The 20,875-nt window shown below is 32.0% G+C and overlaps 1 protein-coding gene across 1 annotated transcript; it reads left to right on the forward strand.

The window, feature by feature from the left end:
* Positions 1-1,156: 1,156 nt before the first annotated feature.
* LOC112681822 (serine/threonine-protein kinase pakG-like) lies at positions 1,157-8,476 on the forward strand. Its single transcript, XM_025552139.1, has 5 exons — positions 1,157-2,840; positions 4,665-5,130; positions 5,199-5,360; positions 7,424-7,547; positions 8,205-8,476. Exons 1-5 carry the CDS (start codon positions 1,786-1,788, stop codon positions 8,396-8,398), a joined length of 2,001 nt encoding a protein of 666 aa, XP_025407924.1. The 5' UTR covers positions 1,157-1,785; the 3' UTR covers positions 8,399-8,476.
* The last annotated feature ends 12,399 nt before the right edge of the window (positions 8,477-20,875 follow it).

Here is a 20,875-nt window from a genome sequence, read left to right on the forward strand (position 1 = left end):
ATTTCGTATTACTGGAGGTGCCTGACTGACGCAGTGCCGGATTATCAAGATTATACTGTACACCAATTTATGCACAATATAATATGTATAAATGGTAACACACTGAGGTTGACACGATAACGCATAATACATTATTACCGGAAGTGTTCGTATGATAATAAAAAAATGGAATATTCAAATATACATAGACATGTAGGCACCTACAGTTTTGATCCCGGAAACTTATTTTAAAAATCTCGGGATCTTTTCAGAGTGATTGGAGTTATTGAATTTTACGTTTTGTTAAAAAAAATCTATTCGTTAAATTTTAAATATTTAAATATTCGTAAAATCAATTGTTTGCATTTTACCTAAATTTCTCGAACTGTCAATGATGTAGTGGATCAGACGTATTTTTGTTTTTTCATAAAAAAAAATAAAAATCCGGCATTTCAATTCTCAGTGATTATCAGGTCAATAAATCACAAGGAAAACAGATATTCGAATCTCAATACACTGTATTAAGCATAATTTATGTATATAGTATACTCGAACGTATAAAGTGTGACGTGCTTATAGACTGTATTATAGCCATTGGTAAACTATGTATGAGCGCGCCCAGAACGCATAATAGACGTGAAACACAGTAACACCGAATATCTAGTCGAAGAGATACCTAATAACGATAATAATAATAATAATAATAATAAAAACAAACAATCGAACAAACAGACCGAAATATTACTCGGCGAAGCAAAACCCGCACGAGTAGGAGAGGAGATAAAAAAAAAAAATAAATATGGAAACAAAAAAGAAATCAGAATAGCTTTAATTGAGTACGACACGTTATCGTCGGGGAAACGCACACGCCCACGGACCGTACATAGGTATATAATAGGTATTGAAGTGTGTACAACAACAACGATGTAACGATGGATCCGTACGTGTATATGCGTTCGCAACGATGACAAATACGGTGCGATGCGTAACGGTACTCGGGTCCGCGTCGACACGGTAGTTGAAGCGATCAGTAACATAGGTACGTGCGCGGAGTAGCAGTGGGCGGTGGCGTGTGGTAGGCCCGACCGCCGCCCGCTCCCCCGTAGCCCCTCTCGCGCACCGCCGGTGTACCCGCCGACCGACGTCGCCACCGCCGCGCGGTTGCCAATATACGCGCGCGCGCAAAGCGTACGAACGCGATTCCGCGTCAGATTGTAAATAACGCTCGCGGCCATTGGAAGTGCGCGCGCGCGTCAACCGATCATCCGCCGTCGTACCTCCCGCTGTGGTAGTTTTTTACCCTTTTTTTTTTCTATTTCCTTTCCCTAACCCTCTCTACACCGTTAGCATAAATATTTCTTCCATTCGTTCGCACCGTTTGTTCCGAACAATAATCACAAAAATAAAAACAATATCGTCACCGCGACCGACCACTGTTCTGTCACACCCGTCCCGATCGTGAAATCGTTTTGTTAATCTTTTTCGTATTCCGCTGGTGACCGGCTCCACAACGACACCTCGGACACGCTTTAGACAACAACAACAACCACGACGAGATAAATATTATGCGCCCAGTCGTCGGCGCAACCGCATACGAAACCACCGCCACCGTCGTACAACCCGTCGGCTTCTCGGCCGCAGGCACGCGGCCATGGACGGTACGACTTTCGTTCGGACGATAGAATACTTGTAAAATTTTTCCTTCTCGCTCGTGTTTCACGTTACTGTGGTCCGGGGGATTTTTTTCCTCTCCGTCCTGCAAAACGTACCGTTTGTTTACCACATCAACGTGTCGTGCACCGGTTGATGAACCGCGTCTCGATCGCCACTGCCACCGCCGCCGGCACCGTCTTGTGCGCGAAAACCGACGGGATGGATACGTGCGTGGCGGACCCCAAAGTACCGCCGTGGAAACTGGAGCTGATCAACAGACGGCGGAGCAGGAACAATCAATCAAAGTGCGCCGGCAACATCGGTGGCGGTTGTGGTGGTGGTGGCTGCGGTAACGAACAACAACAGGTAAAACCAGTTCAATGGACCTGGTCGCAGCAGTCACCGTCGTCGTCGCCGCCGTCCTCTTCCCCCTCCGCGCAGCACTTTCTCCAGCAGCCAAACGAGGTTCAGACATCACCGCCGCCGTCGCAGCAGCAGCAGCCACCGCCGCCGCCGAAGCCGCTGCCGTCTCAGCAGCCCACAGTTGTAGTCGGCACCGTGTCTTCCAGCATGAGGCTCTTCAAGTGCGAGGCCACCATTATGACCAATTTTAAGAAAAACCCCCAGATCAACCGCTGTCGATCAAAATTCAAAACCAAACCTCAAATCATCACAGAGATTACCAACGGCTTAGATTACCATTCGGACTCCAGTGAGGAGTTCAAGTATGGGCCGGGTATCGTCAATAAGCTCAAGTCCAAGTACATGAGCATGACAGTGCGCGAACAAAAGCCCAGGCCCTCGTTGCGCCGTTCCACTAGTATGGACAACATTGTCGATGACAAGCATATAGTGGACAAGCCACAGCATTATTCACAGCCGGATGTTATAAGCATGGCGACTAATATTAAGAGTGATACGATGAAGCGGGCTCGTTCCATGGAGACATTGTCTGAAATGCAAATGATTAACAGTTACAATGATGAAATGCAACCTAAAACCACAAACGGTGAGTTGCCACCACCTGATGTTGTCAAGACGTACAAGAAAATATTTGAAACAAAAACCCAGAATGAAACAATAAAAACCATCAAAACTAAGCCTGCCATACTACCTAAGCCCATGTTAAGTCCTGAGAAAATGCGCCCAGTTAGAATGAACAAAGTACCACTGAAGAAAATGTCACCACCAATTAAATACCCTAACAGGTAATACATTTCTAAACTTTTATATCTGTCTACCTTCAGTCCTTAGAACAAATAATACCTACAGAACTTATATTTTTATTAAATTGGTTGTATCAACTACTATCAATTTCATAAATTAACACTCAACTCAATAATTTCAGTTGATAATAAAAAAAAAAAAACTTGTTTTTTAACCATTTTATTCTCTTATCAGTTTATTATCGTCAAGTAGGCTAGGTCATTAAACTGCATAATGTGAATTAAACATTCATTCATAATTATTACTCAACATCAAAATTATGGGATAAGAATCTAGTTTTATTTTATTTCTTGTAATAATGATGATAAATATTTTAGTGTGATTTTTTAATTGCTCTTATAGGGAGTTCAAATGTTAAAGTACTATTCGTTTATTCATGTAAGTACCTACCTCTTACAATTACAGTTATATAACTGTTAAATAATAAATATAACCAAAATTATATCATATCTTCTATTAACTCTTATTAAGAGTTCACTAAATTCTTCTAATTTGATTAATTTAATATGTAGTCCAAATTAGTTGAGTAAGTTCTTGATATATAAAACAACTTTATTAAGCGGACTGCCCACCATATAGTAAATTTCTTCTAATACTAGATTTTATATTTTACTTAGTTATATACTTTTAAGATTTAATTGTATGTTAGCCATTTCTATTACTTTCATTATAATTAATTTATTTGAAATTATTTTATTATTTGCTTATCTCTATAGTATAAATTTATATAAACTAAATTTTAATTAATATTTTAACAATGGATTATATTTTATATATTGTTACAAAATTATTTTTTTACATTAATGAACACTTTATAATTACATTTTACTAAATCCTTATATTATTTTATTAATAATAATAAATGTAGTGACTTGTACTAGATTACAAAGATTTGAATTTTCTTTTAATTTAGTTTCTATGGTAGTTTAATTGCAATGTATAGTTATTAAATTCTTATTTATCCAATTTTCTATTGTTAAATGTATGTGATACATTAATAACATTAGTTGAAATGACTATATGATTTTCTGATAACTATTCACAAGTTAATATTGAAAATAATATAATGACTATTAAAAATAAAGCTTTAATTTTTCAAATACAGTCATTAGTTATTTAATATAATATTGAATGTAACATAAAGTTATAGTTTATTAAGAAGTCTTTTATTTTGGACTTTTTTCATACAATTATAACGCATAGTACTTAGTACAATATCTGACATTAATATTTTTTTCAAACAATTTAGTGTACATATATGCTCCTCATTAATAATTACTTATTGAAAGTTACTAATTAATTATTTATTGTAATTGTTTACAGCATTTTATTCTTTGCTTATTGTTGGTTTTTAAAAGAAAATAAGTATTTTTAATAACAATAATAGACCTAACTTTTGGTACATAATAGTAAAACTTCAAAAAATAAACAACTATTAAGTGTTTTACTGATTTATGATTGATATTGATAAAATAATTAAAATTTGATTTATAAAATTACTATAGTTTTAATGTTCATATTATTAGATATTAAGTAGTGACTTATTATTTTTCATATAATTATTATAAATTAAAAAAGGTTATTAAAAATTGTTAGTTATGCTTTTATTGTGAAATGACTAATAATTTATTAATTAATTACCTTAATTATCTAGATTTTAATAGCTTTTTTAAATTTTGTTGCTATTAGATTTAGATGTAATGTATTAATATGTATGAAAATATAATGATGGATTATTTATTTATATGAATAATTTATACTAATGATTATTATGTGTTAATTAAGTGTTATTAAATAATTTACAGATTAAAAAAGAAAGAACCATTGGGTTTTGATCGTTCTAAATCATTGATCAATGATGAAGTTAGTTCTAGCCAAGATGAATCATCTATGTCATCTGACGATGGTGGATCAGCTAGACATAGGGTTGCTATTAAAACTGCCATTACTGCTACAACTATTGATAACAAACCAATATCAATACCAACCAAACAGATATGTGTTATTAGACCAACTACCAGAACTACTTTACAGCCTGAAGAAAGTACTAATGCTCAATTGTCTGATAAAGAAATAGAGGACCATTTTATAAATAATAATAACAATAATAACTCCAATAATACCAATGAAGAAAAAAAAGTAGGTGGCTTATGGGATAAAAAGCGTTGGGATTATCATGAAAACAGTGTAGTTTTTAATTTTGTCAACCGAAAAGGAATTCCCAACTACATTGATAGTGAAGGCCCATTACAAAGAAGAGAAAATTCCTATGTAATATATCATGTTTACCTATTAACTTATTACTGTTATGATTACTTTATTAATATTTATAATTTTAGGGGATTAATGATGGTTGTATCATGCTTGATGCACATTGTGAAGAATCCAGTACTGACGATATTGATAATGTAAATAATGAAAATTATGTTATTTTTGTTGGTGATAATATTATCATTGGTCGATCAAATCTTCGTAAAGAAAATACATCAGCCCTGAGAAAAGTAAGTTTATTAAATTTTTTTATTTTAGTTTTATATTAAATTTTAGTAACTATTGATATTTTATTGTAATGTCACATGTAATAAAATGTAATATATGTCTCAGGTATACCTCGGTTTATATTTTTATTATATTTATCAAGAACTTTTATAGTAATTAATAGTAATAACCCAACCTATTTGGTATATAAAAGATTATATATTTATTACCTAAAATATTCAATTCTGTTTACGGTGTGTAGGCATTAAATTATCCAACAACATTATCTGAACATGCTGATACATTTATCAAATCAATAATATAAATCATTAGTTATTTCTTAATTGGATATGTGATAAGTTATATGCATTTTTCTTTAATTATAAATATATTTTATTTTTATCTTTAATTGAATGACTATTAAATTTACATTAAATTATTTAAATGCAAAACTACTGGAGAGTAATTTTATATTTTGAAAAAATAAATCTTAAGACTTTTAATTTAACAAAAATGTATAAATGATTATGCTTAGTGGTAGAATATAATATATAAATCATTAAATAAATAATAATAATAATAATAAAGTTATCCAACAATGAACATTTTAATGTACTCATATTATTAAGTATTTTTGTAAATATTATATTGCGTATGAAGTTCATTAAAAATTGATTTTATCTTTTTTTTATTGTTTGATAATAATCTAGTAGGTAAGAATAAAAGATAGATTAAACAAGTTTTTCATTATTATTACTTGAAGACATTCATCATAGGTCAATGAGCTGATTCTTCATAGAAATTGCCTCAGGCATTATCATTTTATTTTATTAATACATGTACGCATTCTTTCACACAATGACACTTGAATGCTGAAGTATTAGCCACTGGGCAACATGATTCCAGTACAATTTGGTCAGATTCTAAAAACTTACTATAGTTTTTTTAATTAATTGTAATCTATGTAAAACATAAATGTTTTTATTGTTATAAATTGTCAAGAATATTTTTAATGTTCAGTCATTGGGTTTTAGAATAATATTACGATATAATAGTTGTATGTTGTATTTTTTTGTTTTATAACATGTATTATTGATACAATTATTTAAATATTATTCTAACACGATAGAAAATATTAAAGTTGCAAAGATCTATCAAATTCTTTTAAAAGTTACAATTGGTATTTATCCAATACCTACATTATACTTATTTATTGATATTTTTTATGGATTTAGCAATGTTAAATTTTCCAATAACTGAGGAATTAATATTTTAAATATTAGTATTTTATAATGCATTCCTAAGAAAAAAACAATGTTATTAAGAACAAAATTATTGAATTATACAAAAGGAATTATTAAAATATATTCCAACTATTAACAATATAATAAAAATTTTAGATTGTTAAAAATTAATGAAATAATTACCAATATGGGTTAATATGTATATGGTAAATCTGATCAGTTATAATTGCACGTGTTAGTCTTATGTACACTTATAACTGTCATAAATTAGTGATTAAAGATGATTCAGTAATCTGTAATTATATGCTCTAAATTAAATATTTTAATTCATCATTAGACTAATACCATTAAATATTTTATTAATTATTTTTTAATGTGTTTTCCAAAGTATTATCTTTACTGTTACATCGGAAATTAAATATTTATATTTTATTATATTTTTTTTACTATATTGTAAAATAATACGACTTGGTTAATAATTTCAAAGATTGGTATACATATTTTGAGTCAATTACTATGGAATATAATACGTTATATGAAAAATCCAATTTATAAAATGTTTTAAATTCACGATAAAACTATTAAACAAAATTTTTAAGCAGTTGCAAACTGTGTGTATTATAAAATACAGAATAGTCCCCGAAGGTCACTAACTGTGGGTCATTGTGCTGTAACAACTTATAACGGTACAATCGTATGTTAAGTGTTGGAAACTAAGTAAACCTAGTTTAAGGTCATACACAATTGAAATTGTGAAATTAATGTTTTAATTTTAACGCGATATCGCGGACGTAACGGACATTATTGTTACATCACAATAATAATAGCATATTTTTATTTAGGACCTTCATATTAAATTCTCCGATGTATTAGAAACAACACACGAATATCCATCTGAAGCGTCGCTGCTGATTGAAGATGAATCAACAAGACACGACGATCCTGTCGAAAGTACGACGCCAAAAAGTAACGTATATTTTTGGATATCTAAAAAATACAATTTTATTTTATTTTTTCTAACTAGAATAAAAAAATAAATATAAACGTTTTGTGGATACGTTAATTTATATATTTTACTATTTACGTCTTCACATTATTAGTATAATTTGCATAAAAGTAGGTCACGAATACTTTCACTCATGGTCAAGGTTCAACATTGAAATTACATCTTAAAATATCCCGTTTACATTTAGTATTCGACTGTTCTCTACTGATGTAAGCGTTTATAATTCATCCGTCATGACGTTTACTTATTACTTCCATTGAACTAGGATCGAATAAAATATGGTATGAATTACCATATCAATGAGGACACAATGTTATTTCCGAGATATTTATTTTCAAATTACATCTTTTCATCATACTTTAACAAATACTTCAACTACGTAACATTTAAGTGTGCAAAATATTACATTTATATTTTACACATACTTGCTTTAAACAAATTATGTAAAATATATTGATTATACTCTAAATTAATGTTCATGTGAAATTATCATGAAGAATTATATTTTTTTTACTGTAGTTATTTTCTTAAAGGAACTAATATTTGCTATTTCATGTGCAGTTGTGTGTTACTTCTTCGATTAATTGTTCGATCAATTTATTTGTTTGCTGTTTCAGGTAAATTTGGCAATTACATTCCAAGTAAATTAGGTACAAACGAAGAAGCGTTTCTTGGTGAGTACGGAGTTAGTAGAAGTAATGTAAAAACTGTAAAACTCTCAGTCGAAAAAAACCACGAAGACAGAGATAAGTCAGTGATAGACACAAACGTGCCTTGGAGTGAAGAAACTACACCCGATCTCTTGTTTTGAGTTCCTAATTTTTATATTTTCTTATGTACGAGCTCATTATGGTGTTTTTTTGAACAGTAAACTTCATGGAAAATTTGATTTCTATACATATTTTTTTAAAATTAAATTTAAATTAAAAAATAAAATGACCAACACGATAAAATAAAAGACTCTATGAGAAATTCATCGACTGAATAAAAATTGCATTCTTAATATGATATTTATATATTTTTACAATTCCTATAAATATGTGTAATATTTTTTTGCCAAGTAGCATTCGTTTATTATTTAATATTTCTATTATATTATTAACTTGATGTTGTTTATTTATTTATACTTTTTTTATGTATACATAATATTCATAAGTATGATATTATTATCTCGATGTTTATACACATTTTGTATTTTATAAATCAATATGCTCTATCGGGAATATTGAATTGAAATATATTGACTAAATATACAGTTCCGACGCGTTTATTGAATAGAAACCGAATATCGCTCTTGTTGTAGATCCATTTATATATTCAGTCAGTTTACTATTTTCGTTGATCGTGTTTATGTTATAAAAACTAATTAATCTATAACCAGGGCTCGTAAGTTCATGCATTTGCATATTTTTTTGCTACATCCGAAAACATGCTAAGTGAGATACAAATCCGTTTCATAACAATAGTAATAAAAATGTTAAATTTAATAGAGCATGTTTTTGAATCTTAAGTGTGTATTGGCATATTTGGCATATAGTTGGTTTTTTGGAGTTATCAGCGCATATGTAAATTCAGCAAAATCATTTTTCGTGGAAGTTAAAAACAAAATTGTATTAATAAATGCTTAAATTCATTTTTATTTAACCAAACATGTTTACAAAATCTTAGTAATTTATCAGTATTTTTATTTTTGTATGACATTGGGTTTTATAAGTTGAAAACAGTACTACGGAAACAATGTTATTGCACACCGCTACCACCCTCCTATTAACGAGTGCATTACAATCGATCATTTTATTATAATTTACGACGTGTATTCATTAATTACAATTTTAATTAAATATAACTTTTAAATTTATGAATGGATAATTCTTATTATTTTAAAGAATGCTTATACATATTTTTTTCGTGCATAGTTTAAGATTTTTAATACATATAAATTACATATAAATGCATATTATTAATTTTTTAGTGCATATTTGAATGCATATTTTATCAAACGTTAGTGCATCATTGCATGTTTATTTATGCGTTTTTTTAAGTGTAAGAACTTACGAGCCCTGGTTATAACTGTATAGTGTAACTTTAATATTGTTGACGCGTTTCGAGTCTATATGCTCGTTCGTCCATCAAACGGCGGTGGCGGTTGAGGCGGACGATCGACAAAGAATGTCGTTATCGTCGTCGTCGATCAACGTTACGCGTCTCACGTACGGTTCCGATATTGACGCGCAAAACTCTCGTACGTAATGAATTGTCCGTCACACGCAAGTGGCGCTGTGATTCGAAACGAGTTCGCAACGACGATGACCTGAGATATCCGCTCACGAACGATGGACATGCTGTAGTAATAATGATTTTCGGTCGTTTTTTTCTTCTATGAATCAATCGTGTCCGAGGTCGAACTTGGTCTGACGATTGTGTGCGACACGTGACTTCATAATTATTGTTGGATTACTCATAATGATGGCAATAATGCGTGTAATATAATATTTATAATGGGTGGAGGGGAAGGGAGAGCGCTAAAGCCACAAACCTACGGTGTACCTACGTCCTCAAGGTTTACCATCCGAAACGAATGACCTCCCCTCTTTGTGTACCGCTATTGTACACTATATTGTTACAATTCTCTGATAAAATAGTTCTTCATGTTGGTTGGCCAACGATTAGAAAACATTGCGGGCCAGTGGCGCAATTATCGGAAGTGTTGGGTGTGCAGGGGCCTTTAGATCTCTTCTGATGTTACCTTTATCTCTTACGATATTCCTACTATAATCTGTAATATACGCATTTTATATTATTTGTTTTAGTATAATAATAATGAATAGTGATAAACTAGGGCTCAAGTCTGGAAATGTTCACATGGGCCCCTTATCATCAAATTGCGCCACTGTTGCGGACCTTTTCAACTTACGTCTCGTGACTCACCCTCTCTCTCCACTTGATCCCTGTGAGCGCTGTGATATACTCATAGTAACGTGAGCCTGAAGTAAACTTCTCGTCGGACAAACAATGGGCACGAGTACAACAACGATGTATACAATGCATGCGATGGATATTGGTAAACGTACGGTATGCGCACGGAAGTAGGACAACCGTTCCGTTCGTAAAACCGTTGGAACGCAAAGTTCCGCTGCGTAACGGTGGGTACTGCGCCACCGTCTCGGCCGGTTTGGTTAGCTACTGCTACCACGTGATGATTCTTAAACGTGGAATAATTTTAAAATATTTCACACTCGAAGGCGGCACAATCGACAACAATGGCGGAATGCGGCTTCCGGTGAATCCAAGAATTTTGCCCGGCCGTGTGGACACAACAACTCTGTCCGCCAGAGGAGTGATAAAGGACGACGATGATATCAAATACGATCGTACGTATGTCCCGAGTCCTATTTCACGAGCTTAATAGTGTCATTTATCGATTGGCGTTTGTGTTTGCACGTTTGATCTGACCGCGAATACCGTGTTATTTCTCGTGAACCGAATACAATTTTATCGAATATTTTGTCTGCGTGCAGTCTTTAACTTCTCCGAGTAACATTTGAAAACAACGCGTGCATTAAATCTTAGAAATTCACTCCTACGGTACCTACTTGTTTGTCGGTTAAAACCCGTTTTCCGCGTGTAGACGGAATGAAATCGTAATTATGCACACCTATAGTTTTAATATTTTTTTCTAACGAAAACAATACACATTAAAATCCGCAAACGGCTGTCGAATACAATAAAAATTATCCCCCACATATGAGCACGGACACGTACGCGAAACGTCATATTTCTGCCAACTCGAACCGTCGCGCATTTTATTAACGAGACGCCTCTGTCGGCCCCAATACACTCGTATTATGTTTATCGTGGTCGCCGGTTGCGAATAAGCACCGTTCAGCTATAACTAGCCATTCCTCCCGGTCTCAAAGGCGTGTCCCGGCCGATCATTCAGTTTGTCCTGGTTGAAAGAAGAAGAAAAAATAAATTCTGGTTATAAGCCCAGAGAAAATAACATTTTATATTGTACTTATATCATTATGTTATGATTATCTAATTGCCACAGTTATGTACAATAATAATGTTTTTTTTTTGTATTAGTTAATAAATATTTAAACTACAAAATGATATACTTATTTCCGTTTTAGGGATTTCAAAATCTGACAACCCTAGCAATTACCAGTGTATTGCACACTGCGGTTTATCCGGGCACGGAAGCGATTATTTGCTAGAATTTGAACAGCCATAATTAAACCGGTATATTGGTACTAGAAAAACCGCGGACGTCCACGTTCAATCGCGCATTTTAATTATTGGCGAACGTTTGCATTTCACCGCTAACATTAAACGCGTTGTTTTGACTGGAAATTATTATTCATCCCAAGCGTTTTTTTCTTAGTTATTTTTTTGTCAGATTAGGCGATTTAAAATCGCGTTTATAAGCGAAAAAAACCGAATAATATACAATGATGGGCGATTTTTAATCGCGTGCAGATAAGCTGCCTAGTATGTAATGCACTTTAGGTGTTCATCAACAGTGGCGGGGTCTAGAAATGTCTGGAAATAGGAATTTTCCTGATGGCCTGGACTATATTTCATGGTTTGGTGCCCGATCGTTTATGATAATTTTTATTTACAAAACTAGTAAATGAGTAAACACTCAAGTTTTGAGTAAAAAACTCAAAACTTTAAAAACTATACAATCATTGTATTACATTAAAACACGATATATAATTCTTAGTATTGCAACGATTTCAACTTTATAATTATAGAAATTGTATTTCTCAAGTGTCAGTGTTATGTAAAGAATATATTTGAAGAGCCAAAATAAGAATTGAAATACACATTAAATAAATTTGATATTATTTTAAATAAAATGAAACGTTTTCATTTGTATTATGATAAAGTATTGAACTTCGTGTGTAGCGAGAAAACGTTTTTAGGTAATTCAATTGATAAACAATGGGTGGACATTGATAAATGTCGATCTTCTTGTAAATTTAGCTCTCTGCCATAGGCGGAAATTGGGGGGGGGGGCTTGAGGGGTCTTAGCCCCCTCAAAACGTACAAATAGAAAAATTAGCCCCCTCAAATAATTGATCACTGCAGGTTACTGCAATAAATAATAATAAATATTAACTTTCAATTCAAATATTGTTGGAACGCGAATAAAACATTTAGAAAATATTATAGAAAAAAAAATAGGATGTGATATATTTTCTGATTTCAATGTCAAATGCCTAAGTCCATAGAGCACAGAGGCAAAGCATAATAAATATTTAAGAATCAATGTATATTAGTTTATTAGTACCTATATATAAACGATATCAGTTTAATCTAATGATTGGTTTCAATACGCAGACAACGATATCTCATTATTTTCTTGGAATTGTCAATTATGTTATAAAAATAGACGAAATAGTAAATACCAATGTAAAATTTGACAATTCTAAACACACAACAGTGATATCTCTATTTCATTAGCCATTCAACCATTGTCCATTGCATCGTATGTACTGTTAAGTGTTGTTTCGTTTTTTTAACTTTGTTCAATTTTTTTTTTTTAAATATGTCCAAAAATGTATTTGACATATTTAATTTAAAAAAAAAAGAATGTTCCGACCGTCGATATTGACCAAGTCAGAATTGATTCTGCATTATTTGAATCATCTTGACTGTACATTCAGGCACGGTAAAACAATCGTGAACGTAGTTTTTCTGCAATGAGAAGGATTAAAACATGGCTGAGGTCATCAATGGTACAGAATAGATTTAAAAATTTAGCTATAATTATTATTGAGAAAGATATTTCTAAAAAATTGATAAAAAAGCCATACTAAATTTATTTGTAAAAAAAAATAGATACATTATTTTAAAATATATATTTTTTAGTTTCATTATAAAGAGTTTTCATTGTTAAAATTCAAGTATATGTATGAGTATATAAGTATATGCATAGTATAGTAGTATATCTATCTAAAATAAATCATGCTTAGGTTTTGCATGATATTTATAGGGTAATATAATTTTTTTTTTTTTTAGCTTTGATTTGCAATAAAGTATTTTTAAATATTAGCCCCCTCTAAAATTATGGAGAATTTCCGCCTATGCTCTCTGCTCCTGTTCGTCGACAACAATATCGGAAAAACCATTCGACGTTTTCGTTTTATTATCTCGTCATCGTTGTTCGCGCGGCAAGAACACCGATTAGGGGCAGTTGCATCGGTGCGCGGGGATACAGCGGCACGGTCGACAGTCGTACTACGCCGGTGAGTTTTACCTGTGACCAAGCGCCGCAAACGAAAACAATCGTTGTTGAAGTGCAGTTTCATTCAGTCCTGGCGGAGGGAAAAGCGTTGCCGTCCGTCCGGTGTCGGTCGCACGTCGGCGCCTACATCGTCGCGGGGAAAGTCGACATTTTTACAACCGAGTACATCGCGATAATAATAGGTAGTTGGAACGACGATTATGACTGCGTGCGCGGCGCGTACACGTTGCATCCAACACTGCACCGTTTTAGTAAGGTAGGTAAAGGTGCGATTCCTTAGAGCGCGTCTATAGACGCGCTCTAAGATGCGGCTGACGCCTCACGACTCTAATTTTAACTGCTTTTCCTATTTTTAAAAGGAACCTATTCCCAACACTGCCGCGCGGCTGTTGCGTCTCTAATCGCGCGACTGACGACCGCTTGGTAGGCGGTCAAAACGTACTAGACGCGCGACCGATTATCATCGACTTGTTAATTTGATACGGTTTATTTACCGTTTATTTGATTTACTTATATAATTTTAAAATGTCTTATGATAACAATGTAGGTGATATACCTGCCACGCGTTTCTTGCGACTGCGTTTTTTAGTTGTACGCAGTGGTGTCGAAGTCTTAAAAATTTAGTCGGGCGAAAAATATTTGAAAAGGCCACAATATCTAAATATCGGCTCCAATGGCGTACCTTGGTTGGAGTGGGGTTACTAATTTTCACCCAAAATATATTGATGTTCAGTTTTAAAAGTTAATTTAAATTACACTTTTTTGAACTCCCCATCAACCAAGTCGGCCTTAAGACGATTTTGGGTTTGTCTCTGAAGACCCTATGGCCTATTTTATTTTAATTTTATTTTACATAAACATATAAACGTTTAAATTCATACATGTTTATCTACATACCTATAACTAAATTATATTAACAAACAATTTCAAACATACCAAACAAGAATATTTAACCTTATAATTAGGTAATAAACACCAAAACACCCATGATAATATATATTCTTATATATTCTACATGCATATACTTTGAAATAATTTAAATAAAATATAAAAATGAAACAACAAAATGTATGGTAAACATTTTTTTTTCTTTGCAAAGAATCATGGTGGTACACAATCACAAATATTAACATTAAAATGTTTATAACTTAGTTAATACTGGTGTCTTTCTTGCAAATATATCTGTAACCTAAAACAAACAAAATTATATAGGTAGATAGGTCATAGGTTTATAATTTATTAATAGTGTTATAAATTTTTCTACTTAGTAATTGAGTAAAGAACAATACAAATGTTCCATCATATTTACCTTTGAAACATCTATGTTTATATCCTGTTCACAAGAAATAATCATTAAATTTTCTAATCTGTGCTGATCCATAGTGGAACGCAATCTTGATTTAATGATTTTTAATTTGGAAAAACTTCTTTCTACAGTACAACTAAAAGTAGGCAATATTAAACTTATTTTAATTATTGTGTACAAATATAATATTCAAAGTATTAATTATTTCAAAAATATTTCTTAAGCTTCCAAAATTGTTTAAATCTTGCCGTTCTTCTTCATCTTCTTTATTACTTTCATCTGAACCGCTTATATAGTTTTCATAGTCATCATGTAATTTAGCTGGTAATTTTGTCAATAAATTGAGATCTAAATTTTTGATAACACTTTTCAATAGTATGTAATCATTTTTTACAGACTCTTGATTAATTACATAGACATCACACATTTTACTGAATGCATCTTGGGGAACAGGACCAACTTCTTTTATACGCTTTAGGGATAATAAACTTATATCTTTCATTACAAATATGGTATTTTTATCAAATCTATCGCTAAGTTATTGTAGAATAATATCAATTACTAAAAAAAAAATTGATATCTTATAGTATTTTTTAGGACTTCCAATGGATTCATCTAAGCAGAGTTCACCTGAACGTGGAACTACATTTTTTTTTTCGATTTCTAAATGACATTAAATTATTCATATTAAAATCATCAAAATGTTCTTCATAAAACTGTTTTGCTTCAAAAATAGTATTAAATTGTTCATCAGTACGCATCATTGTTATTTTTTGTTCCACCTTTTTTAAATAATCAACTGCTGTCAATTAAGTCCAAATCACGGGATTGAAGTATTTTACTTAAAGGTTCCATGACTTTAAAGATATGTTTAAATATAAACGCAGTTAGTATAAAACGTGATGACTGAAAATATGATTGTAACCTATAACACTCACTACCAGTTTTAAAATCAACTGGGCCTTCAACATTTTTTACTTGCTCAAGCATGTTTAAAATTGTTTCTAATGTTTCAAGAACAGTAGATAGAGCAAATGAGTTGGACATCCATCTAGTAGTTTTGACTCTTTTGATTGCCTTTAATTGTTTCTTTGGATACAATTCACTTTGATTTTTTCTGTAAATATCCGATCTCTTTTTACTACTCACAATAAAAAAATATAGTTTTTCCATGTTACCAAATAAATCTACTGTTTCTTTACAGCAGTCAACAGCAGATAACACTATTAAATTGAATCTATGTGTATGGCACCAAACATAAAGAGCTTTCGGGTTTTCTTTGAAAATATGTGCTTGAAGTCCACTATATGATCCCCTCATGTTTGCTGCACCATCATATTACTGTCCAATTAAATTTTGACTCCATTCTAATCCAATTTTTTCCATAACTGATTTAAAAAGTTCAAAAAGTGATTGACCTGTAGTATTTGATGATTCAGATAATTATTATTATTATAAATAAATAATTATTATTAAACTTAATAGTATAGTAATATTTTTGATGGTTAGGTATGAAAACTTATTTCTGTGTAAAAACTAATTAATATTTATTATGTATTTATACGTATTAATTAATATAAATACCTCATTATTCTTATGCACTAACCAATAACCATTCAAGTAAATATAGCTGGTTAAATGTCTTTAATCTTACTAGTACCTTGTAGGTACCTATATTAACCATTTTAGTGTACACAATAGATAAACAAAATACTGTAGTTAGAGACGTTAGAAGAGTAGGCTTTAATTTTGTAATGAACTTTCACACGGTTTGACAGCCAAATATCGGCCCAATATGAAGCGGCTCCATCCTAAATTTTCAAAAGACCTCAATATAGAGTTCGGCACCTCTGGTTGTACAGAATACCTACTCAGTCGCGTCGCAAAAATTCAAATCGCGCAGCGTCAGTCGCGCGTCTTCAGGTGCGTCCTAAGGAATCACACGGTTCGATGTTGAACGCGCTCTAAGGAAACAGCTTTGCGTTTCCCGCTTCACATCATCCGAAGACGATCGGTGAAATCCTTAAAAAAAATGAAATTGTTCAGGGTCAAAGAGCCTCCTAGATAGGGTTACCATACATTTATAAGACGAAATCGGGACAAAACTAACACATTGTTGATTAATATACATTTTATATAACTTTTAATACACCGAGAGGACCATTAATGGCCGCCAATAAAATATTTATGTAAAATAAAGTATGTTATATAATTTTATGTTTAAATTACACATTTTTATTATATATTGTTAATCGATTACGGTTAAAAATGTAGTTTGAGATAAAATCGTCGAAGTTAAAAATTAAACGTACGTCTCAACACCCCATATCGAAATTGGTTATTCTCTGGTATGTAATCTTTAGTATGTCCTTTTTATGTATTTGTATAACCATTCCCGTCATTTGTATGCCAATTGAATTCGATTTATATCAAAAATAGAAGGGGCGGGCTGGTGAGATGTCACCCCAGCCCGCCCACCCCTCAAATTCAAAAATTCACTACGCCATTCAATTGTACGACATTTGTATGGATTTGTATGACTTAGTTGAGCCCTTAATTTTCAAAACTACTCTTGGGCGGGTTGGTGAGACATCACCTCAACCCGTCCACCCTTCAAATTCAAAAATTCACTACATACATACATACATATTAATGAAATCTTGACTGTGAATAACGAATCATGTCATAATTCACCAACTAATAAAAATCGTAATGAAAACTCCGCTGAAGAAAAATGGAATAGAAAATCGATGAAACAATGGAAACTCAACTCTTATTTTTCTCCTAATCCACATTTATCCCATATAGATTTAAACAGCTCCAGAAAAATAAAGTCACTTCCTATTTTGAAAAATGGCTCGAGGGCAAGTGAAATAAAAAGTATCAATATATTGAATATGGGTAAATTTGTTTTAACTAACACATGTGTTTTTTATACCATTGCCTCTATATTTATGGTATCATATTGCGACAGCAATCGATATTCTGTAGAGGTCAATAATATGGGAAATGAAAATAAATTACTATAATTTAGTATAATCCTTAAACACAACAGTTGTATTAATTTTAAATTGCATAAATAAATAACACATCTATAAATCTACAATTTACATTCCATATAGTTACTACTTACTATGCATTATACCGTTAAAATATTCCTAAGTATTATTCTATATGATTCGTATACGAAAAATTACGTAGACTACCCACCCCATCCACCTAAAATTAAAGGTGTAGCAGGTGCTACGCCTTTACTATAGGATAGCCGCCACTGGAAGTATTATAGAATAAATACAAAAGTATAATATTCTATCAGGTTTTAAGTGAATATTGTTCGAGTGAAGAAAAAAAAAATTTTTTTAGTTCCTACCATATGATAGTTACTACATGAAATAAGGCGTATACCCATGATTTGTTTTAGAAATACATTACTGTCTATAAATGTTTTATATTATACTTCACTATATTTATGCAGTAAATTTATTTAAGTAATTTAGATAGGTATATTGTATTCCTACTCAAATACTCAATGAACTCATTATTAAATAAATATAATATTATTCTAAAATATTATAAAAATCTTACCTGAATTTTAAATAATTGTGTGTTTGTAAAATGTAGTTTATTTCAGGCTGAGACTAGGAGGCCCCTCAAATTTATGTAAGCCTTGGGGCCCGTGTGGGTGACACACTCTGCACACCCGATTTTTGTGGCATTGATTATTAAATAAAAGTAGCATTAACAAAGATACAATGTAGTTAGGTATAGGTACTTACTTCTTTTGTCATTATTAATAGTGTACACAACACGATCTTTAGTGTAAAATTTCCTCTATTACAATTGATGGTTCTACAGCCGGTTTTCTACCCATATTATTGATAGATTTAAAAATTCAAAACGTCAACGAGATATTGAATTTAAATAAAATAAATACTTAAGATCATGCGTTTGTGATGGCATACGAGAGCCAAAAAATGTATTACGATTATACAAATCAGTTAGAATAGATAGTACCTTAAGGTAGAATAATATTTGAAAACCTAAAATTGATCTTCCACAACAAAGTTATTTTTAAAATCGATTTATTTATGTCCGAAACAAACACAAACACGCACAGTGATTTTTTTTTATATTTATAATGTATATTTTTTTATAAAACAAAAATATCTATCACTTTTAAGCACATGCTTTTGTGGTGGTGGTAAAGAGTTATGTAACATATTATGAACAATTTTAATTATAAGTAGAAATTGCAAACAAAAATTGAGTAATCAAATACAAACAATTAGAATACTAATATACTATAACATTAAATTACAACAGTTAAATATAATTCTTTATTATTTAGTCAAGTATTGAAAATAACCTTATCTGAATTTATTTATTTTTCACTCCTGTAAATATATGATTCCATTCTATATAGAATATTTCCTTTTTTAAATTTACTGGCATAAATTTATAGTTTTTTGGTACTAGATAGTCTATGCATTTATGGTCAAACGCTTTTTTAGAATATTCCATTCTAACATCAAATGCTCTATTCTCTCTTTTATCTATTACCTTTTTCATATCCAGATATGATTCAAAGTTTTTAATTATATACACAATAATTACTTTCTTGTATATAGATTCAAAAGGTAACACATCTAATAACTTAAAATTTTCTTTACTTGAACCAATCAACGTGTTTTTACTTAAACGTATGCTAACAATTTTTTTTTTGTAAAAGTTTAGTGGTTTAGTCCGCCCCAGGGAAGTTTTGAAAATTAAGGGCTCAATTAAATCATACAAATCCATACAAATGGCGTACAATTGAATGGCGTAGTGAATTTTTAAATTTGAGAGGTGGGCGGGCGTCTCGCCAGTCCGCCTTTTCTATTTTTGATATAACTCGAATTCAATTGGAATACAAATGGCGGAAATGGTTATACAAATACATACAAATGGCATACTAAAGGTTAAATTCCAGACAATAATCAATTTGGTATGGGGTGGGCTGGTGAGACGTATGTAAAAATTAAACAGTTGTACATATTCTCTAATCGTCTAAGCCGGAACGTATAGACGTCCTGAAAACATTTTTCGGGACACGAAGTCTAAAACCGGTGACAATGCCGGTTTTTCGGGACGGATGGCAACCCTACTCCTACAGGACCATTCTGGCTCAGAGCACCCTGTACTTGGAGTTATAACTCTCTCCAAACACGTGCACACATATTACCCGACCTGTCCCATGTACTGTTGTTGTTAACAATTCGGTTACACCGTACCAATTAATATTGCGCGCGCACTCGGTGTGATGATGTCACCAGTGGCGTATTTATGGGAGGGTTGTGCTGCGGGTTTCCATTCTCCCCAATAATATAATAGAAAACATCATATTTTAAATATATCAGTAATATAATAATTTTAGTTTGTTTATTCATTTAAGTATTAAAGTATAATGAAACCCGTATAATGCGTATAATGCGTTGAATCTGTATTCCATTTTCTGGGCCATGAAACGCGTCAACGTTCCCTGACCGAAGCAATAACCTCGGTGCGGTTACCGTTGCAGTGCTTCGTACGGTACGATCTGGAATCTCGCGAGACGATTATTCGTTTTACAACACCAGCCAAGAAAACGTTCGCACCGGCGGAAACGAGTACGTCGTGTTTCGGGTCAACGTTCGTATTGGCAGGCGTTTTCACGTTTATCGTCGTATACACGTACGTACCCGAGTTGTTAG

Source organism: Sipha flava, unplaced genomic scaffold, assembly GCF_003268045.1.
Source record: "Sipha flava isolate LNK unplaced genomic scaffold, YSA_version1 197_pilon_pilon, whole genome shotgun sequence".
NCBI lineage: Eukaryota > Metazoa > Arthropoda > Insecta > Hemiptera > Aphididae > Sipha > Sipha flava.

What these genes read in the sequence shown, in the direction of transcription:
- LOC112681822 (XM_025552139.1), top strand. Translation starts at nt 1,786, where the DNA reads ATGAACCGCGTCTCGATCGCCACTGCCACCGCCGCCGGCACCGTCTTG. An exon ending in ATACATCAGCCCTGAGAAAA is followed by an intron (nt 5,361 to 7,423) that starts GTAAGTTTATTA and finishes ATTTTTATTTAG; the next exon opens with GACCTTCATATTAAATTCTC. An exon ending in CGAAAGTACGACGCCAAAAA is followed by an intron (nt 7,548 to 8,204) that starts GTAACGTATATT and finishes TTGCTGTTTCAG; the next exon opens with GTAAATTTGGCAATTACATT.